At 47.3% G+C, this 22,501-nt stretch overlaps 1 protein-coding gene across 1 annotated transcript; it reads left to right on the top strand.

Moving 5' to 3' along the window:
* The first annotated feature begins 15,354 nt into the window (after positions 1-15,354).
* Positions 15,355-21,385, top strand: Hlx (H2.0 like homeobox). Its single transcript, XM_048439513.3, has 4 exons — positions 15,355-16,863; positions 17,539-17,718; positions 18,426-18,610; positions 20,541-21,385. Exons 1-4 carry the CDS (start codon positions 16,278-16,280, stop codon positions 21,021-21,023), a joined length of 1,434 nt encoding a protein of 477 aa, XP_048295470.3. The 5' UTR covers positions 15,355-16,277; the 3' UTR covers positions 21,024-21,385.
* The last annotated feature ends 1,116 nt before the right edge of the window (positions 21,386-22,501 follow it).

Consider the following 22,501-nt stretch of genomic DNA (forward strand, 5'->3'; position numbering starts at 1 on the left):
CTAATTTCATCCAAGAGCTGCCCCAGAGAGAGCCGGGCTGACGCACTAACAGTCCATATAACAACATTCTTCTTGGAGTGCTGAACAATGGACCTTTGGGAGAGACTGTGATAAACCACGTCAGACTCCGGACAAACATGAGTGTAAAAATAGGCTTCAGAAGCATTGACACAGCACCCAATTTCTCAGGAGGAAGGCCCTTGCAGGCGGGCTCATTCAGAAGGCTTGTTGGGAATACTTCATCAGATGCAGCGGGAGAGAAAGAGGGGGAAGAAAGAAAGGAGACAGATCAAGAGTGAGGATGGTGGGAAGGTGGAGATGAGGAGAAATGAAAGAGAGGAGGGTGGTCATCGTACGGGATTAGGCAACATAAATTTCATACACACTTGAGTGATATCCCCGTTAACATTCCAAGGCTGCTATCTGCAAGGAACAACCAGGAGGAATTCTGCTTAAGCTATACACGCATATATTCCTGTTTTTATGCTCCCTTGGGAGAATATGAGAAATATTACACGGGTCTGGCAATGTGTGCCTGTATTCCATGCATTCAAGAGGCTACAGCAGATAGATCAAAGGTTCTGTGCTAGCCTAGGCTCTGGAGTCAATAGCAGGCCAGTCCAGACTCCATAGCAAGAGGTCTCAAGAACTAGAGAGAAGGGAACGTGACTCAGTAGGTAAAGTTTTTCTATGAGCCCAGGTTTTCAGCACCCTCATAAAATCTGGGTGTGGCAGTGTACTTCTGTATCCCTGGAGTGAGGGTCGGAGGCAGAGACAAACATATTTCTGAGGTTTGTAAAGCTGAAATGAGCCCCAGGGTCAGTGAGAGACTTCATCTCAAAAAAAAAAGTGGAGAGTGATAAAGACATTGCCTCTAGCCTCTACACACACATACACACACACATACACACACACACATACACACACATGCACACAGACACACACAGAGACACACACATACACACAGACACAGACACATGTATACACACATGCACACACTTCCACATGGGAAGTTTAAAACATATTCCATGTTCTTGGAATTAAAAGCAAATCAGATCTAACTTAAAATAAATTATAAAATATCTTATCAAAACATATGGGACACAACTGAAACAACACACGGGAAGTTCTGTAGCTGTAAAAACACTTCTTAGAAAATGACAGGTTAAAAATCAACAGAGCCTTTAAGTCAAGAGTAACACTAACAATCAAAATTAATAAAGATAAATACCAGAATAGAGAATATTAACACACATTCATTTTCTGCCACCTTAAAAGAAAAACATTGGGGTTTTTCTTCTGTAGAATACATTAAAGTGAATGTTGCCAAGTATCTATTTAGAGAAAGTATCAATAAAGATGATTTCTGGTGTGTTCTGCATAAGACATCCCTAAGATTAAGTGACATTATGTAATAAGGGCTGTGCTGCTGTAGTTGGCACCAGAATAAGTCTTCGCTACAGAATAAGTCTTCGCTATTGGCTGTTATTGTTATTAGATATTTTTGTGCATGAAGGAGAATCATAGAGTTCCCTTTAACAGTATTAGTTTTTTAAAATGTGTTAGCTTGGTATTTTCTTTTGACCCCCTCCCTTTTCTCATTAGTTTTGCTAATGTTTAGTTCTGCTCCCTGTGTGCATTCCTCCAGTCTGAAATCTGGATCAGTGGTCTGACTGCCTTTTACAGAAGATACCATTTCAAATATGTGGTCAAGCAGGGTGGCCATCCTGCCTGGGTAGCCTTGACTTGTCTTGAGGGCGAAAACATGCTTAGTTGTTTATCTTTTCCTTGCAAGAGATGGAATCCAGGTCCTCCACATTCTGTTCTCTGCCCTCAGCCTTCCATTACCTTCTGCCATACTTCCCCTTTCCTGGGAGTCATTCTGATGGCTTGGTCTTTGTGAGGTTCGTAGAATCCTTTCTTTATTTGGTATTTGTAATGCAGTCAATATTTTTGTTTTGTTTTTTTTTGTGTGTGTGTGTGCCAACGTCATTGCCTATGACGTCAGTCAGACTAGTGTCTCTGGCAGTCACAGACAGATCATTGGCTGGTCACGTCCCAGGTGTCATTCCACACGCTGGGTGTGCGTGCCTCAGAATGAGCTGGTCTGCCCAGTGATGATGACTCTCAGCCAGGAGTGTGTGTCTGTGTATGTGAGATGGCAACATAACACGCTAAAGGCCATCGCCAAGGTCAACATAGATGCTCTGGGGTCCTGGGGAAGGAAAAATCTCGAAGAAATTAAATAAAAAGTGGGAATGAAGTCAGGGGAAGTTTCCAGAAAGAAGGGAATCAAGAGATAACACGGAAGGACGAACATGAGTAGCCAGGATGAGTGAGGGGGAGAGGAGACTACTTCAGAGGGGATGCTGTGCCTCAGTACAGAAACACGAGGATGATAGTCTACTCATTGGGGTGCTGACGAGTCAGAGTGCTGTGGTTTTGCTTTTCATTTCCCTAGTGGCTGATGTTGACATCTGTTTGCACAATCCTAGCTGTAGTGTAACTTCGAGAAATGCCCAGAGGAATTCGTCGTCCATTTTTAAATTGGATCCTCCCACTCACTGCCTTGATGTTCTTTACACATTTACTACTAAAGGGAACTCTGTTTTAGTTTTTAAATTGCATTTATTTATTTATTTATTTATTTATTTATTTATTTATTTATTTAGTGTGTGTGTGTGTGTGTGTGTGTTGCACATGTGCCTCTGTATTTGTATATGAAAGTCAGAGGACAAGCCATGGAAATTGGTTCTCTTTCCACTTTGTGGGTCTCCGAAGCCAGCCTTGGCAGCAAGCACCTGTGTCCACTAAGCCCTCTCACTGCTCTCACTGACCCTTTCACATAATCTCTGTACAAATCCTTTATGTACAGAAATTTCATACATTTAACATATCTCTCCCCTTCCATAGATTTTCTTTTTCTCTATTGATTGTTTCCTTGGAAATATAGAAGTTTTAAATTTTATTTTGGTTTGGTTTTCAAGATAGGGTTTCTCTGTGTGACCCTGGATGTTCTGGAACTCACTCTGTATACAGGTTGGCCTCGAACTTACAGATTCACCTGCCTCTGCTCCGCAGGTGCTGGGATTAAAGAAGTGCAACACCACTGCCCAGCTTAAGAAGTTTTTTTTTTTTTTTTGGAGTCCGATTTATTTTTTATTGTATTTTGATGGCATATGTAAAAAACCATTGCTTAGTATAAGATCTCAAAGATACTCTTATGATACCATCTGTAGATTTTTTTCCTTGTTTAGATCCATGATCTACTTTGTATCTATGGTACAAAGTTAGAAGAACACAGCTTCAGAATTTTGTGTGCTAATGTCCAGTTACCATATGTCATGTGCTAAAAAGAATTCTCTTTTCTCATTCAATTTGTCAGTCACTACTCAGTCCCATTCTATTGGCTTTTCAGCCTGTGCCAATACAATCCCAGGAGCTCACTAACCAGGATGGTTTTAAATTCACAGAGATCCACCTATCTCTGCCTCCTGGGTGTTGCGGTTAATGGTGTGCACAATTATGTTTAGCTCATGTCTACTGATTTTACATCATGGATGTTAGTCAGTCTTTGCGTGAGGTGGCCTAAAGTTAGGGATATGGTCCCTAGGGCATCTTCCGAGACAAAATACTGAGGAGAGCAGAGGAGAGGCTAAGCAGGCTTTTAATGAGACTAGAGTTGGGAGGAGAGTGTGTTTTCCAGGAAGGGACAAAGGCAGGAGACCTGGGAGCATAACAAGAAGCCAGTCTCACAGAGTCTTTGTCCACTGAGAATTTTATTGGGGTAGGCAGAAAAATGCCTTATTCCCAGGATGATGTGACCTACTGGCTGAAAATAATTTACCACATCCCCTTACTGTTGGCTTTTGACTTTAGGCTAATTAGAGGTTGTTTTGCGTGGCCCAGACTGAGTATGTGTGTTGGAGATAGGAGATAGCTAGCCAAATTTATTATCCTGAAAGTTTACTTTTGAGCTTTTGTTTGTTTGGGACCAGGAAGGAACAAAGGACAGCGTCTGTGCTGTGGGTTTACCTATCAGATTGGGGGACAGTTTGAAACTCCTAGGCTGCTGTTTTGGCTCATTTCGAACTAAGCTACGACAGACAAGGAGTTTGAGAATTGCTTGTTGAAATAGGAACGTTGGAAGGGTTTTAGTTGTAGTTGTTGTTGGTGTATGTGTGTTTAAGTGTGAGTGTGTGCATGTGGAGGCCTTAGATTGATATCAGGTGCCTTTCATTATTGCTCTCCATGTTAGTTTGTTTATTTTTTTTCCCTTTGAGAGAGTGTCTCACGATGTACTCTGGGTGGCCTGGAGTTAGCTATGAAGACCAGAAGTCTCTCCTGGAATTCACAGAGATCTGCCTGTCTCTGTCTCCCCAGAGTAGGATTAAAGGCTTCTACTACCACACTCAGTCTGCCTCCTTAGTTTTCGAGCAGGATCGCTCACTGAGCGCAAGAGTGGAGTAATTTGACTCTAGTAGCTGATCAGCGAACTCTGACTTCAACTCCCCAGCCTGGAATTACAGGTACACACAGTCACACCCAGCTTTTATGCGGACCCTGGGGATTCAGAGTTGGCCAACACAGAGAACCATCTCCCCAGTCCTAAAGAACCTGCCTCCTCTCTCAATTTCACGCACCTCTTGCCTCTTCTACCATTTCCTCCACATTGGCTACCCTGCGTGTTTGGTTTAGTGTCTGGGCAGCTCCATCTACCCATAAGGACGAGTGTTAATCAAGTCTGGACCAGAACTAATATGGCGTGTGTTCTTGAACAACACCCAGTCAGTTACCAGTGTCAGACTGAAGAGTTCAATCAGCTAACATCCCACCATGGACAACACGCATGACCTTGTGCTAGATTTGCATTGTGCGGCCACTGTCATGTGTGTTGCATGTAGGAAAATGCAGCTTTCCCTCATCACACCTCTTGGCGTCTGTCCTTTGGCTCTGTTTTATTTTTGTTCCCAGCATTTGTTACTATTAGCAATGACACATCTGGTCACTTTTCTTCCTGTTTTGCTACGAAAACTTGCGCTTCTTGAAGGCAAGGAGGTTTCCGTCCTTCAGCTAGATTTCCAGTGTTTAGAAGAGCTCTTGGCTCAACATACATATACTTATGGATGTAGTGAGTGAATTCATCAACCTACCTAGTAATCTTTTTAAAAATAAGAAATGTTATTTGTTTGACATAATTTTTTTCGTAAGAAAAAAAATTGCTCTGCTTCGATGGACCCTACACGCTTCTCAGAGTGCAGATAAATGATACTTAATACTCTAGGCTGGAATTTTCAGGAAATAATATTATATTAATAGCCTGGGGCTTAAACTCTTTTAAAATTTAAAGGTATTTTCTTTCTTTATTTTACTTTATTTTATTTTATTTTTGGTCTCTGGATTTTGGCCGTTTTCCCACAAATTCCCCAAAATGTAGTGAACAACGGATCTAAGATGACATCAGAATTGTTTTAAGCATTTTGGAAAGGGGTGTGAATCCAAGCTCAGGGACCCAACCAATATAAAATCCTTGCTTTCATTTCCAAGGTGTGTACTCGGCTAGAACTCCAAATTCGCACTAACTGTTTGAAAGCTCTTCTTCCTGAAGCAGAAGACTTTGGTACAGAGCCATGGGTGGTTCTGATCTGTGTGCTGGCTGTTCCCTGGACTCCCATCATTTCCAGTGAGGAAGGTACCTATGAGACTCTCCCGTTCTTTTCTCAGAGGTAGATTTAGAAGTTCCATTTGTTACCAGACACTTATTTTTTTATTGATAATAGACTTTTTCATGTAATATTTTCTGATTAGTTTTCCATCCCTCATCTCCCCCTAGATCCCACCTCTCCACCTCCCCACCCACCCAAATCCACACCCTCTCTTGTTCTCTCTCATTAGAAAACAGTCATCTAAATAAGAAAATAATACACAATAAAAACAAACCAGAATAAGGCAGAACAAACAAACAGAAAAGAGACCCAAAAGAAATAGCAAAAGAAACACTTATAGACACAGAGGCACACAATTCACACACAGAGAAATCCCATAAAACTACAAAACCAGTAACCATGATATGTGAGCAAAAGAGCTGTAAGATAAAACAAAAACACTATGAGACAAACCCTCCAAAATTACCATAAGTTCATTTTCATGTTTGCCTTCTACTGCGAGGCATGGGACCTGCCGTTAAGTGTGGTTTGTGTACCCAGTGAGATTCTACTGGGAAAAAAACCTAAATTTTCCATTGTAAGCATTGTTAATTGGAGATAACTTCTGGGTTAAGGACAGGCACTAGTTACCATTTCTCCCTCTCAGCTCTGGGACCTCGTCTTTAGACCTGTGGCCTCCCTGTGCATGCTGCCACAGTCTCTGAGTTCTTGTGTATCAGTCAGTCATGCTGTGTCTAGAAGGCACTGTTTCCATGGCATCTTGCATCCTCAACAGCTCTTACCATCTTCCTACTTTCTTTTCCACAGAGTTCCTTGAACCCTCAGGGGAGAGATTTGACAAAGCCCTCCCACTTGGGACTAAGTGTTTCAAGTTTTTGAAACATTAGACACTTCCTTTAGAAGGTCTGGCCCTTCCCTAGGTTCTAGCCATTCTGAAACCCCCTTTAAAAATATGTATTTATTTACATATATGTATTTATTTACATATATTTATATATTTGCATATAAATAAAAATATGTATTTATATGTGACTGTTTTGCTTGTATGCGTGTATATGCATTGTGCGCATGCAGTCCCTCAGAAGAGGGCCTCAGGTTCTTCGGCACTGGAGTTACAGATGGTTATGAGCTGTCATGTAGGTGCGCTCTTAACTGCCAAACCATCTCTCCATCCCGTGCTGCGCCACTCTCTGGGGTCTTGTCATTTTCTTGGGCTTCATCTTTGTGATTTCCAGCTTTAGAATGATAGCTCAGCAGGAACAGGTGCTTGTCCATTAGGCCGAGCCTGGGAGCCCATGTGACTAGCAGTCACGTGGCGGAAGGAGAGAACTGATTCCCACAAGTTATCCCCTGCCTACACACATGCACATGTACACACACACACACACACACACACACACACACACACACACACACTAAATGGAATTTAAAAGTTTACATCTATCATTTGTAGGGAAAAGAATAAATTCTTGTGCAGCGAAAGCCTAGTTAGAAGGCCTCTGTACAGCCATTTAGCTTCTTTGTTGTTGTGGGGGGAGTGTGTGTGACAGGGGAGCAGAGTCTCCTGTAAATTGGGCTGGCATGAAACTTCCAGTGTAGCTGAAGATGACCTTGAACCTTTTCTCTCAACCTTCCACAGCTAGAGTCACAGGTTTGTGTCACCACATCCAACTTACGAAGTCCGAAGTCCGAGGATTGAACCCAGAGCTGTAAGCACATCAGACAAGCACTCTCGCAATTGGACTCCCTCCCCAGCTCTCCTTGGCTTTCTTGGGTACCTTCCCTGTTCCATGGTAATCAGGCACAAGGAGTTTGCTAGCTCTGGAGTTTGGTTTGAGAATCTTCTACCCCCCTCTCAAACATAGTCTCCAGTCATAGGATTAAAATGACAATGTTCACATAAACGCTTTATACTCACTCATGGTCTCTAGTTCCTAGGAAATGTACAAATTAACAAAAATCAGGAGGGATTTCTGTACCAAATAAGCACAGCCCTCACAATGGAACATACACTGAGAACATTAAAAGAGAGCTAGAAATAAGAACACCATGTGTGTAGATGGCCCAGTGAGGAATGCTTGCTGGGTTTGAGTGAGGACTTGGGTTTAGGTTCTTACTGCCCACATAAAGACCTGGGCTTGGGCCTGTGCACCTGGAACCTGAGCAGACAGGGACAGTGACAGGAGGATCCCTGGAGTTTTCTGGCCACCGATCTAGCGCCAGGTTCAGTGAGACAACCCACCTCAAGGGGATAATGTCCCCATTTCTCTGAGGGCTGACCGGAGCATGTATCCATGCATACATGTTTTCATATATCACCCTCCACACGGTCATATTACAGCTGTGCTTATTAAACAGTGTATTTTAAGCATATATTTCAGAGACCACTATGAGTTACAACCACTACTGCTTGCTTGTTATAGAATTAGCTGTAGATTTTTTTGGAGATAAGTTAAATGTCACTGTCCTTTCTTCCTTCCTTCCTTTCTTTCTTTGTTGGAGCCCATGTGGCTCCAACACAGATATCTATTTTCCCTAACTGGACTGGTACGGAGGCACAAGGAATAACCAGACACAGCTTACACCATTATTATGGAAAAGGGCATCTCAGGCTTCTTCCTCCTGAAGATCTCCCCTGAAGATCTCCTCGCGTTTATTTTCCAAACATCTTTTATACCAATACATAAACTGGGTTGGAAAATACATCATCATCTCGTAACCTAGGCAACCAGGTGAATGGCCTTTTGTCACAGTCCGTACCTACCTGTCTGTTGAGTATGCTAGCTGTCAGGTAGGCTTGAATTAGCATCTCTATAAGGCATCCTCTAAATTACAAAGAAAGGGAGCAGCCAACATCCTGACCTTTGTCAGGCAGACAGCCTGTCTGTAGGGCTACGTGATCATTTCAGATCTGCCCAACGGCTTCAGAGCCTGGCTGCTATACCACAAAGAAATATGGACCTACCTTTCTTTCTTTCTTTCTTTCTTTCTTTCTCTCTCTCTCTCTCTCTCTCTCTCTCTCTCTCTCTCTCTCTCTCCCTCCCTCTCTCTCTTTCTTTTTTAATTTCTGACATGTTCAGCCCTGGTATTGTTAAGTGAGAATAAAAGAGCTGAGGACAAAATCCAAACAAAGTAAAGGTTTCTGCTGTCAGGAAAGTTAACTGACTCACAGCGGGCTCTTGCTGCAGACACTGTGATCCCGGGAGACCCCGGGCCGCCCAGGAAATAAGCCCAGGAGATCACTAAGAAGGAGCAAAAGGCTGTCTTGGGTGGGGAAGTGGCATTATGACAGCTATTAGAAGGGGGTGCTGCACAAGTCTACTTCCAGGCCTGAATACCAAAAGCAGGCTGTGAATTGGGAATGGGTAAGTGAGATGCACACATACAGAGAGAGAGAGAGTGAGTCACAATACACCTTTAATAAAACCATTCGTAGTGGCTGTGTTAGCTTCATGTTGCTGTAACAAAATGCAGGAGGCAATCAATCTAAGCAGAAGGTTTACTTTGGCTGATTTTCAGAGGTCCAGGCCCTGATTGACATGGCCTCTGCCTCAGGCCTGTGACGAGGCACGTGCAATGTCAGCGCACACATCAGCACAACTGCTCACCTCGGCAGCCAGCACAGGTGTGGCCTGTCTCTCAGCAGGATTTCCTGCACTATGTTCATCCTCCTGGTGACGATGTGAGACACAGTACTTATGTGATGAGATAAAACAAGGGAGCAACACCCTATGAGGCTAAGAGGGGAGTGTTAGTCAATCGCAGATACTGGGTACACTGAGAGATGATATGGTACTGCAGGGGACTGCCGAATGACCAACAGATGACCAACAGGCGGATCATCCATACAGTAAGGATGATTTGTGTTCAGGGCAGGCTGGTGCTTTGAACTGCACACAATTTTTAACCCTATAAACAAATAGTTTATTTCCACAATTTTCTGCTTAATATTTTTTGGATTGTAGTTGGTGGTGGGTTATTGAAACCTCAGGAAGCAAAACAAAGCAAAAAAAATCCCTTGGTAGGGTCTGCTTAAGGATGGGGTCACCCAGTATCCTCTCAGCCTCCACCTGCACATTTTGGTCCTCAACATCTCACACATTTGATCCATTCCCATCTTCTTGAGGACAGTTTGAAGCAAGGCAGAGCCATCAGGACAATGCTTAGCAGGAAGGCCCCTGCAGAGGATTCTGGGTCTGCCTTTCTACTTCTTCTGTCTCAGATTCTGACTAGTATTACTTAACACTCAGATGTATGTACATAGGCTGTGATATGCACTGTGTATGTGAGTGTGTGCGTGCATGCGTGAGTGTGCGGCATGTGTGTGTGTGCATACATGCATGTGTATGTGTGTGTGTGTGTGTGTGTGTGTGTGTGATTGTGCTTCAGAAGGGAAAGGTTATTCACACTACAAAGTTGAAAGGCATTGAAATCTTACACAGCCACTTAGTGCTGGAAGGTGTGGATGGAGGAGCTTCAGAGGGCAAGCCCCCACTCCTTGAAAACCATTTCCTAACAACTGTAACCTGGACAAGCCACTTAACCTCTCTGAGTATCAGTTTCCTAAGCCCAAAATGTTCTCTCTCCCCCACATCCTAGTGGTCCATTATTTTAAAGAGTAGGTGAGATGCTACCTGTGAACAGGGCAGGGTTATTGCTGGCGGATGACCCTTACCCTGTCTGGTGACTTTTTAACACGTGCCCTAAGGGCTTCCCATACTGTCGGCAACAGGGAAGGAAATGGCTGTAGGTCAGAGCCAATTTTAGAAGCCCATGTTTTTGCAAAAAAAAAATGAAGAGTCAGTGTTCATCCCAACAGTGTTGCTGGCATAGGGGTGGTCCAGCAGGTGTCAGCAGAGGGAAGGGAAAGATGCCTGGGTCTGCTGCACTGAGACAGACTGGAGGAGTCTGCTATAATTTCACAGCGATACTATCACAGCTGCTCCAATTCAGGTGTGTGTGTGTGTGTGTGTGTGTGTGTGTGTGTGTGTGTGTGTGTGCAGACTCGGAGCTCTGACAGGGAGACACAACCCACAGAGTCCCTCTCCAGGATCCTTACCCCTCACTCAGTTTCTTCCCATTCTTGCCTTGAATTTTCTTTGTCCACAGAACTTAGAAGCAGGCATGTTCTCAGGGTCTTACTTTCTGCAGTTGACTTTCCCCTCCAAAAAGTTTCCCCTGCCTCTGAAAATAAGGCCACCAGGTGGGGACCACGTGTGTGACACATGACCTTACGGGGAACATTTCATAGTCATACCATAACAAGGGCATGAGAGCAGTGTCCCCACATGTGAATTAACCCAGCCATTCAGGAATGGGCTTATTATTGAAGAGTGAGTTTGGGGTCCCTTTCTACTTCAGGATAAAGCAGCTTGGAAAATCCATTTCAATTCTCTTCGCATCGTGTGTTTTCTTAAAGAAGTTCTGTTCGGGAATGGCTGTCCTTTCTCCTGGGTGGCAGGTTTGTTTGAAACATGGAGTTATTTATGTATTGTACCTAAACTTCCTTCTTTTCCCTCAGTGACAAACCATTCAGATTCAATAATTCAGGAAACAAACCCGATGTCATGTAAATGGCTAGTTCCCTGGGAGCTGGAGAGCACACCTGCCAAGGAGCGAATGGTACCCAGGGTACCAGATGGCCTCTCAGTTTCTACCTGTCCTTCTGGGATATGTCTTCACTGCAAATGGGTATACTTCAGTGCCATAAGTTTCCGAGGTGCGGTGGGTTCTACCCTTGCTCACCTGAGGCCTGCGGCATTTCTGGGTGTAAAGACAAGTTAGATACAGAAGCCAATTTTTACATCAGCAGCAGGCTTCAAACTGCTTACCTGACTGTCACTTCCCATCTCTAAGGGGAGGAGGGGAGGAAGAGAGAGGAGAGGTGTGACCGGAAGAGGCAGGAAGAGAGCCAAGTGTCTACTTATCTGTAAAGTGACACATTCTAGAAACAGGAGAAAGGGAACAGGAGAGATGCCCCTCAACTCCCTCCTCCAGAAAAGGGCAAATGAGATGGGACTGAAAGGGTCTCGGAGATTTGGGTGCCAGACCTATGGGGATAAATAAAATTTAAAGGTGAAGATTATGGTGCTAGGAGAGGGTAGGCCATCAGAGAACCTGGCACACCTGGGCAGGGGAGGCACGTGTGGGTAAATCAGACGGTTACAGGTGCCTATGGTCCTGCTGCTCCTCCCACCTCATAGAAAGTTCAGTTCCCCCCAGTTGGAGTAACCCCAAGGAGCTCAGGAGGCGGGCCTACTGAGATACGCCCCCCACCCTGTGTAAATGTACTAAACTGTACTATCTAGAACCCGCAAGGGAAAAACAATCCAGCGTTCACCTCCAAACATGAGCTGGGCCTACAGTCCGTCCATAAATCAAACCTCAGCTGGTAGAGACAGGCTGAAGGGCAGTGGAGTGATGGGCACACTACACACAAATGCTTAAATACCAGGGTACTCTGTGCCTCCCCCCACCCTGGCCCCTTTTGACTATGGATATTTATTTCTCTGTCCATATAAAAAAAAATAATACCCGGAGTAAGTAGCAAGTTCGAAAGAATTTTTAAAGTGAACTGGAGAGGAGTGCCCCTGTGGAGACAGGAGTAACTCTACACCTTATAGTCCCCGAGGTCTTCGGACAAAAACAAAAGCCCTTGGCTAGTTTAAGCCCACCTGGAGTTATCTTCCTGCAATAAGGAAAGCCTGGCATACTCTCTAAAGGATCCTGTAAGTCCCTGGGCTTAAAGCAAGGGTTTGCCCTTTTAAGCACAAGTGAGCCCCAAAGAGAGACCAGACCAGACTCATGTCTGAGTACTGCCTGCGTTTGCATCCATTGCTTTCCTCAGTCTTAAATACTGATAAACCACATTGTCAGATTAGGACAATGCCTAGATCTCTTTCTGGTGTTGCAGAATAATATTTGGCTATGTATCTTCCCTTGAAAAGGAAAAGGGGATCTGTTGCAGGTCGTATAGACAGCAATCACAAATGAGCAGTTGCTGGGCCACAGTGGTATCGCCCAAAATTATGATAATGATGATGATAATAATAATCGACCACTTTTAAGGGTGTGTGTGTGTGTGTGTGTGAGAGAGAGAGAGAGAGAGAGAGAGGAGAGAGAGAGAGAGAGAGAGAGAGAGAGAGAGGGAGAGGGAGGGAGGGAGGGAGGGAGAACTAAGTAAATTGATTTAATCAGGCCCATATCTATCCCTGGTGGTTACAAGGTTCCTCAGGAGTCCACGCCTCTGCCCCTAGGGCCTCCCTGCTCAGGCAACAACAGCTCTGGTCTAGTTCATTTCGCCACAGCCCCAAATCGCGGAAAGCAAAGATTAAAGGCGAAAGTCACAGCTGTGTATTTATATTTTCATTGCTAGAAGGGAATTGATTTCCGTGCATTTATTTTGGAAGTTGTAATACAGAAGAACGGATTTGCGTCACCACAGCAACTTGCCGGTGGAGATAAAGTCGCACAAATATTGAAAGGGGAAGTGCTAGGAGTCATTATAGAGTTTTTCTCCGGAAGAAATAAGGATTTCTGCTGTATCCTAAAATACTAGGACCGCTTCTATTTTGAGACCAATCTCGCAGGCATATCCGCTCATTTAGTCCAAGTTTGAGCCCATCAAAAAAACAGGAGATGACCTGAACTCCGGCGAGCCCTGGGTTTCCTGCTGCTTTCTTGGTTCTGAAGGGTAGGGGGTAAAGAGGAGGGTAATGTGCGGGCTCCCTGCAAGGCGAGTTGCCTGCAGGGGTGAGGCTTGGGCCTGGAGCAAGAAAGACCCACCGACTCAAAAGCTTCCTTTTTCTTTCTGATGTTCTTTTTTTCCTCTCTCTCTCTCTCTCTCTCTCTCTCTCTCTCTCTCTCTCTCTCTCTTTCTCTCTCTCTTTCTTTCTTTCTTCTTTTTTTCTCCCTTCCCCCCCCCCCCCACACACCGAGCTCCGATTAGGCCTTGGGTAGTGGGTGAGGCTGCGGCTGGGTTGCAGAGATTGTAATGATGCTACCTGCAGGTCTGGGAGAGCGGAGGATTACTCCCGCTCCAACACGATACAGCTTGTAATTCAGCCCTTGCAGTCTGGCTTTAGAGCCGCGGGGCACTCCTTGCTTCTAAGTGCCGCAGGTCCGTTGGTGGACGCCGCCAGATCCTTAGAGCTATCGGGTTCTGCACTGACTCCTCCCGCTGAGCGGGTCTCAAACAGCGCAAAGAGAAGAAAGGGGTAGGAGCCCTATTTCTAGGGGGAGGAGGTGAGGATGCAGGCCTCTGGGTGAAGCGTTAAACCTGTCTGAGTTCCTTTGGTCTAGGCCGCTCACTGGACGTCCGCGGTCAAACTGGAATCGCAACAGACAATCACAAGGCTTCTAGAAAAGAGGCGCGGGAGCAGCTAGGCTAGTGATTTGCTTTCATTAGCACCCAGGGAAATTTATGAAACTGTTCTCTCTCGTCTCATCACACTAGAACCTTTAGCCAAAGTCTCAACTCCGGTGGCCTTGTGCTTGTCACAAGTCCACCTCCTGCTAGACATGCCTTCCAGGCCTCTCTTGTCCCAGGCACCGCCGCCCTCAACTGTCTGTACCCCAATGTCTCTGATTCTGTCTCTGATACCAGAAGTAGGGCTCCGGGAACCTTTCTGTGAGAGAGAATGTAGGAGGGGAGCAGGGTGAAAAGCGAGGAAAAGACCGGGGAGGTGGGGAGGAAAGAGAGGAGGAATCTCAGTGACTGCCGATCCTGTGATTGATTAGCCATTAATTGCGGTCCAGGAGAAAGGCAACCGCTAACGGTGACAACATCGCTGAGGGAGGCCACGAACTAGACTTTAACTCGGGAGACCACTCCAATCCTGAGCTGAAAATAGCCACCAACCTTCCCTTGCATTTTCGGATTTAACTGGCATCTTAGAGCTGAGGGGAAATAAGCGTGCCTTGGAATCTCATTTAGGAGACTCTTATTTGGACAATCGAAAACAAAAAATTTGATGGTTTCGTTATTGTCGTTATTTTATTTTCTTCCTGAAAATGTGCAAGAACAGCTCATCCGGGTGGCCTGTGGTCGGTTTGGGAGTGGGGCGGGGAAATCCATTCTGACTATAATTTAAAAGAGAACGAATTCTTAAAATAGAGATGTTAATGCAACAGAAAACCCCCACTTACACCTACCCTAAGTTCTAAAGACCCTGGCTGGAATGGAAGGCGCTGGCTATGGCGGCTAGGGCAGCGCCTCCTGCCAATAGGCCAAAGCGGATCCTGGAAAAACTGCCACCGAATTGAAAGTAGGTATTTATTCTCAAAGGCAACCGCTCCCTGGCACTTGCAAAATATCGGACCACGTGACCCGGGGATGTGGTGGCCGCAAAGGGTGGCACTTCCTACAAGGTGCAGGGAGGGGACGCGCGTGCAGTTCTCCTGGGCCTGGCGAGAAAGCCCGTTTTTGCTGTTTTCAAGTCTCGGGGCAAAAGTTTGGATGTGTCTAAGGGAGATGTTTGGAGCCATCTATCTTATTTTGTTTGAAAAGTCACTCTTTCAAGTTGTCACTGGAATGACAGCTCAGAATAAAACTAATTTGCGGCCGGCCCTCCTTCTGGCTTCTCTTGAGCTTCTTTGAGCTCAGCGGCAGACGGATTGCAGATTTGGGCCGGGGTTCTGGGTTGCAGGGGCCCGGAAAAGATGGGGCCTTTGTCTAGGACACTAGCACTTGGGATAAAATCAGAAAGAGAATAATCGTGTGAAAGCAGGATATAGAAGGGACAGCCTAAGGGCGTTCCCCGCGGTCTGTTCTGGAGGTGAGAGAAGTTGTTCACTACCGCCGAGCATGGGAGCCCCAGCACTACCCTCCTTCTCGGCAGCTCCAGAAAAACTCCTGAGACCGACTCCATTCTCCCGGTGGCAGGTCCACGAGCCGCAGGGGGATAGAGGACAGCCAGAGGCTGGAGGAGCCGACTCTAGACCACTAAGCGGCATCGAGGGACTCACAGTACTGGGCTCAGCCCACGCGGCCGCAGAAAACACTTTGGTGTGGCCAGGGCGTGGCTAAGGGCGGGGCACGCCCCTTCTTTCCCAATTCCCCTCCACTCCTGAGTCCCATTGGTCACAAAGACGTCCAATGAGCTCACGGATCAAGGTCCTACCCCGGGTCTGACTCGAAAGCTCCTGCCAAAACTTTGGGAGTTTTTAGAGAGGAGTTTTTTTTTTCTTTTTTTTTCTTTTTCCTTCTTATTTTTTTAAACTAACGGATCATTATTGTTGTTTTAAATTTAGTTCTTAGAACTTAGCTGTTTGGGTTTTTCTTTCGGTGTCGGGCCCCAGTCTCCTCGGCTTCTCCGGAGTAGCAGAGCGAGGCCGCGCCCGCCTCGCCACTCCAGTACCCGGCGATCGCCTCCATCCCTCGGGGAGCGCGCTCGCCGCGCCGCCTTTCAAGCCAGGCCAGGGGCCCAGGCGGTGACGGGAGGCGACCGGGCCCTCGCCTCCTCTCTCGGTGGCGCTAGGGCTCCCCGCTGGCCCTGGGCTTCAGTGCGGGCGGAGAACCGAAAGCAGACCGGGCTTGGCTGGGACACCGCCTCTCCCCGGGCACCCACCCACTTACCCACTCACCCAGGACCCCGCCAGGATTCTGCCAGGATGTTCGCGGCCGGCCTGGCTCCCTTCTACGCTTCCAACTTTAGTCTCTGGTCAGCCGCTTACTGTTCATCGGCCGGCGGCCCGGGCGGTTGCTCTTTCCCCTTGGACCCGGCGGCTGTCAAGAAACCCTCTTTCTGCATCGCGGACATCCTGCATGCCGGCGTCGGGGAGCCGGGGCCCGGTGCAGAGGGACTCGTGGGGGCCTCGGCCGCCCTCACCGCGCACTTGGGTTCCGTGCACCCGCACGCCTCCTTCCAAGCTGCCACCAGATCCCCGCTACGTCCCACTCCGGTGGTGGCGCCCTCAGAAGTGCCTACTGGCTTCCCTCAGCGGCTGTCCCCGCTCTCGGCTGCCTACCACCAGCATCTCCCGCAGCAACAACCGACGCAGCAACAACAGTCCCAGCCACAGCCTCCGCCTCCACCCCGGGCGGGCTCCCTGCAGCCACCGGCTTCAGGGACGCGGGTGGTCCCCCACCATAGCGGCTCCGCCCCTGCCCCCTCCAGCAAAGACCTCAAATTTGGAATCGACCGAATTTTGTCTGCAGAATTTGACCCAAAAGTCAAGGAAGGCAACACATTGAGAGGTACGTCCTGGCTGACAGGCTTCAGGCCTCATAACCACTCATGAGGGTCCTGATCCCGTGCGGGTTTTGGGTGCTTCTTACATTTAAGGACAAATCAGTAGAATGAGGGAGAAGAAAATGAAGTGTAAGAAAACTATGTGACATTTAAAACTCAACTACTCTGTGTAAAAAGTGACTCTCGGATGCTTACACAGCACGCAGCGGGTATCAGCACCGATTCCTGTAAACTTTTGCAAAAGTGGGTGGGTATAATCTATCTTTTGAATGACGTGTCTACAGAAAGACATAGGCCTTTCTCACGGGGAAATCTCAGCGTGGGGACATTTTGCTTTTATTTGATTTCCAGTAAAATTCTTCCTAAGAATTGTGGGGAAGTAAAACTGCTAGTCTAAGCTCCTGAGGGAAGAAGGCAGAGTGAGGGGCCTACTGCCTTATGACTAGTTTATGAAAAGCTTTTTTTTTCTGTGGGGTGGACTGGACGTGGTTGACACACACAGGGGCAGTTTAGGCCCCATCCTTGGTGGCTTGGGGGGGTGCTTTCTGTGGATATGGGGTCTTTCTTGACTCTGCTTGCCTAAAACTGGAGCAAAGGAGAAGGGAAGGGTGGAAGAACTCTGCCCGGAGGATGTGAGTTTGTCCACGATGTAACCAAACTCTTCTTCCCCCCCTCCTCAGATCTCACGTCGCTGCTAACTGGTGGGCGGCCTGCAGGGGTGCACCTCGCTGGCCTGCAGCCTTCGGCCGGACAGTTCTTCGCATCTCTAGATCCTATTAACGAGGCGTCTGCTATCCTCAGCCCCTTAAGCTCCAACCCAAGAAACTCTGTTCAGCATCAATTCCAAGACACGTTTCCAGGTAGAAAACTTCCCGAGTTCAATACGCGAGCCTCTGAGCCTGGTGGCTAGCAACCGATCCTTAGAAATCTTAGTCTGATGCCACAAAGGTCAGCGGTACCATAGTTGGGGTAGAAGCCTCCTTAGTCCTAGGAGAGACCGAGAAACTGTCCTAGTGGGACAGTTGGAGAAGAGAGGAGAACCAAGATAGTGTATATCAGCGTGGGTCCCTGTCTGTCCCTAGTCTTTTCGCCCAGAGAGGGTGATTTGATGACACGCGCGCGCAAACACACACACACACACACACACACACACACACACACACACACAGAGAGAGAGAGAGAGAGAGAGAGATTTGCTTGACTGGTTACATCTTTTCTGAAAGACAAATGCCTGGAGTATAGGACTGTCACTAGCAGGTCATTCAGACCCCAGGTACAGCTCCAACTATTTTAACACGTCTGGTGACCGTGCATTTAGTTTATGAGTTTCCCTTGAACGAATCTACGGAGTCTCCGACTCTTCCTGGCTTTAGGCCTAAAGCGGTTCTGTGAAAAATCTTTTTTTTTTTAAAAAAAAGTCCGTAGGCCATTCCCGCACAAGCAAAAGGAGTTGGGAGGCGACTGTGAACTCAAAACACCTTTAAATACCCACGAGAACCAAAGGCTGAGGCCCTAACACTAACTAGGCCCTGAACCTCTCTCTCTCTCTCTTCTGGCTGGTTGGCAGGTCCCTATGCTGTGCTCACCAAGGACACCATGCCGCAGACGTACAAGCGGAAGCGCTCCTGGTCCCGCGCGGTCTTTTCCAATCTGCAAAGGAAAGGCCTGGAGAAGAGATTTGAGATTCAGAAATACGTGACGAAGCCAGACCGAAAGCAGCTGGCCGCGATGCTGGGACTCACCGACGCTCAGGTAAGCCACTGACAGGGTGTCCTCCCGCAGGCAGTAAATGGTAAACAAGGCGGGACCGCAGGCCTCCTCCTCCAGGTCTACTCACCTTCAGCAATCAAAATACAAGGTCTTGAACGTCAAGAGACTTTGTGGTGTTGCAACTCATAGCCAGAGAAGAGGCGGGTAGGGGTGGAGGTGGAGGAGACGGACGGAGAGAATAGTCCATTCCTGAAGATGTATGTCAACAAGCATTGAGTGTTTATTTTGGCCAAGAGGCCAAAGAACTGCGGAGAAAGAGAGTCGGAGATGGTAATTATGCACTAGACTGGAGTGCACCTCGCTGTCGGAGGCAGTTTGTTTCAGAAGAGAAAAACCCAAAGTCAATAGATTGTTGTTGGTTCCTGCCTTCCTTCGCTGCATTGTGAAATCCCACTTGTGAGGAACTGAAAATATAATTTCAAACGGAATGACTTCGGAGTTGCTTTAAGACAGGATTTGAGCTTGGAGCAGCCACAGTCCCAGTTTCTAGCTAACAGCCCAGTCTCTGACGATAGTATCTGTTGGCAATGGGGCTGAGGGAGAGAAAGAAGAAAGATTTTCTCAGAATGTCCAAGAACGTTTTTTTTCCAGTAAGTCCTGCAGACTTGATTTGAGGAAGGAAGGAAGGAAGGAAGGAAGGAAGGAAGGAAGGAAAAAAGGAAGGAAGGAAGGGACAATAGGAATCTTTTATCCTGGAACTTTTTTTTTTTCTCAGTTTCAGGAATTAGAGTTTCTTTTTGCTTGCTCGACTACTCTCTTCTAGTTCAGCACTCCTGTTGCTTCAATGCGGACTCCCACAGAGCAGAAGGCAAAGCAGGCTCGCTCTCTCTCTCTCTCTCTCTCTCTCTCTCTCTCTCTCCCTCCCTCCCTCCCTCCCTCCCTGGTTCGGACTTCTGTCCTTGTGTCTTTCTGTTCTCCATTACACAACACGCTTCCTCAGCACACACAGACGGACTGGAAAGCCCGGCCTCTTTCTACCAGCTGTGCATGTTATTTTTAAAGGGGAAGCTGGAACTTGTGTGAATGTGTTGGGTCCCCCAGAGAATCATAGATTTATATAGATTCTCCATCCATCTCTTCCCCATTCCTATATGCTGCATATTTAATTCCAGTATTTACTGAGCCCCAGGAGAATACGGTTGTCTCACACAGAAACAGGGTCTGTATCAACTCTTAGGTAAAAATGTGCTGAGTGGATTCTTCTTTCCTTAAAGCCCAGCAGGTGCCCATTCTAGTGGGATTAATTCTTTGAGTCTCTTGCCCCTTTGTTCACTTTCTCCTTAAAACAGCCAAGGGCTGTGATCTGAGTACTCAGGAGGAAGAAGAAGGAGGATCTCAAGTTCAAAGCCAGCCTGGTTCAAAAGAAACCCTGTCTCAACAAAAATCCTAAGGGACTGGGGTGGTACAGTTAGATTTTTTGGTGAATTACTTTGCGTAGCGAATGCCTGGGGATGAGAGGGACCTCAAAAGTTCTTAATATTGGCTCTCACCAAAACCCTGGCATTGCGTACACAATAGGGATATATATATATATATATATATATATATATATATATATATATAATTATATATATATAATTATATATATATATATAATTTTCGGTCAGGACTCTTTAATTTTAATCAATCCTACAGGAGTCCTGAGCTTGGTGAGATTACAAAGCAATTTGCAGAAATCTGTCCTTCTCTTGCACCCAGGTCATTTCAGTCTTGAGATACGAGGGCCAAATTTAAAGAATAAGTGGCTTGGACGGGTTTCACCTCTTAGATAGCTCCTGGATATTTATGTTTAGTTAAGGTGTCTGGGTTCTGGAGGCGTAAATAAGCGTCCGTGCTATCTTGCCTTAGGGGGCTAACTCCAGGTGTTTTGAGCTTGTTATTTATCTCGCATCTCTTTTGATGTTGCACGTAGGTGAAGGTGTGGTTCCAGAATCGGAGGATGAAGTGGCGACACTCTAAGGAGGCTCAGGCACAGAAGGACAAGGACAAGGAAGTCAGCGAAAAGCCTTCTGGAGGAGCCCCCGCCGAGGGCGAACTGGAAGAGAGAAGCCCCAGCCGTTCCGAGGGCGAGGCCGAGAGCGAGAGCAGTGACTCGGAGTCCCTGGACATGGCCCCCAGCGACACGGAACGGACTGAAGGGAGTGAGCGGTCCCTGCACCAAACTACGGTCATCAAGGCCTCCGCCGCGGGCGCCCTTCTCACAACCAGCAGCAGTGCAAGCGGTGGCAGCTTCAGCTTCAGCAGCGTCAGCAGCCTGGGTAGCAACAACAGCGGCGCGGGGAGTGCCAACAGCCTTGGCGGCGGCAGCTCGGAGCTACTCCCCGCGCACCAGTCCTCAGCCACCAGCAATCCCCAGAGTCCAGAGCCTGCCCAAGCCACGCTTGCAGGCTTATAGACTGAACCGAGGGTGCTTATGGCATGGCATGGCGTGCAACTTCCCCATCACTGGCTGGAGTTTGTGTCTACTTTAGTTGGTGGCAAGGGTCGCCGAGACAGGAGACGCCAAGGGCAGCTTCTTGGGGGTTCACACCCTTTCTTTTGCTGCCTAGGTTGCCTGAGGCCTACAGCTCCCAAAAGAGAGGAAAGTTTTGAGGTTCCCTTGCCAAAGAATGCAACTGTTCCCCCTACCCAAGCAGCTCACACTGTGAAGTGTTTGATGGAACTGTTCCTCTGAGCACCAGGGGTCTTGGCATAAGGACATGCTGCACTTAGAAGGCCTTTAACTTGTAAATAAAATGTTTACTACAGTTTGTAAAAGGCCGTTTGGCTTGCTGGCTTGCTGGGGTTTGGAGGTTGTTAAGTACCAAAGATGGGGGGACCAGTACTTTATCCCTGAGACACAGCAGATGACAACATCTGGAAGAGGGGAAAGCAGCCCCAGAGTCAAAGATGGAGATCCCCACAGAGACCCCCGCGGGGCAGTAGAGGCTTCACCCTGCATGGAAGTCCTTGACAACCCCCACCTATGACTGCCTGGGTGCGAGGCCCGCAAAGAAACAGAATGTAGAATCTTAGGCCTGTTCTGCAGATGGCTTTCCTAAGCAGGGTCGGGATGCCGTGAGCGGGCATGCTTGCGTTCCCCGTGGCTGTGGAGAGCTCGGAGTTAAGAGTGGAATCCGCTCTGCCGTGGAGCTGGAATCCAATCAGGCCCATCCGTGCTCACCAGGCTTTTGCTAGACTTCCAGTCTGGAGGCTGGGGGCTGTACCAGGGCAACTGCGCAGTGGGGAGGTAGGGAAACCTGGGCGACTCTGGTAAGAAAAGGACAGAAGGGCCACAAGAGTTAGGGACTGGAGACCGGGTCTTCCAAGTGCCAAGGCCCTGCTTTTAAAGAGGCTCATGTAACTGGGCAGTAATGAGGTGACTTTGAAAGTTAGACAGAGGTGAAGCCAGCTGTGGATCTCGTGGCCCACGTTCGCTCGATGGATCTAGGCAATATACTTAACACTCCTTCCTCTGAACCCAGATAAAATTTTCCTTTGCCATTCTTCCCCTGGAGGCACCCCCGACAGGCCTTGGGGAGTCAGGCGTTAGTGTCCATTACGGTTGGGCACATTAAGGCAGCCAGGAGGATGATGAATACTGTAAGGGCCTTTCTTTTAAAATGTGAAGCCTTTTTCTACAACCTGTGTCCTTCCCACAGCCTTCGCGAGAAACGGTGTGAAAACGTTAAGATAGTAGTTGTCTTTGGGAGGAAACCGAGACAGCAGCAACAAAGACAACAACAGAAACAGATGTCCCAGGCAATTTTTGGCACAGAGCAGTGCCAGGGCACAAGTCCTCTTAGAAACACAGCATCTAATTCGGGAATTCCTCCTGCCCAAGGAAGGGAGGAAAAGTGCTGTGGCCAGGGATCCTGGGAGGCACTCTTCTCC

Source organism: Myodes glareolus, chromosome 5, assembly GCF_982192425.1.
Source record: "Myodes glareolus chromosome 5, mMyoGla1.1, whole genome shotgun sequence".
In the NCBI taxonomy this organism is placed as follows: domain Eukaryota; kingdom Metazoa; phylum Chordata; class Mammalia; order Rodentia; family Cricetidae; genus Myodes; species Myodes glareolus.

Coding starts and splice junctions, on each gene's coding strand:
- Hlx (XM_048439513.3), top strand. CDS start 16,278: ATGTTCGCGGCCGGCCTGGCTCCCTTCTACGCTTCCAACTTTAGTCTC. Junction 17,719..18,425: donor ATTCCAAGACACGTTTCCAG/GTAGAAAACTTC, acceptor GCTGGTTGGCAG/GTCCCTATGCTGTGCTCACC. Junction 18,611..20,540: donor TGGGACTCACCGACGCTCAG/GTAAGCCACTGA, acceptor TGTTGCACGTAG/GTGAAGGTGTGGTTCCAGAA.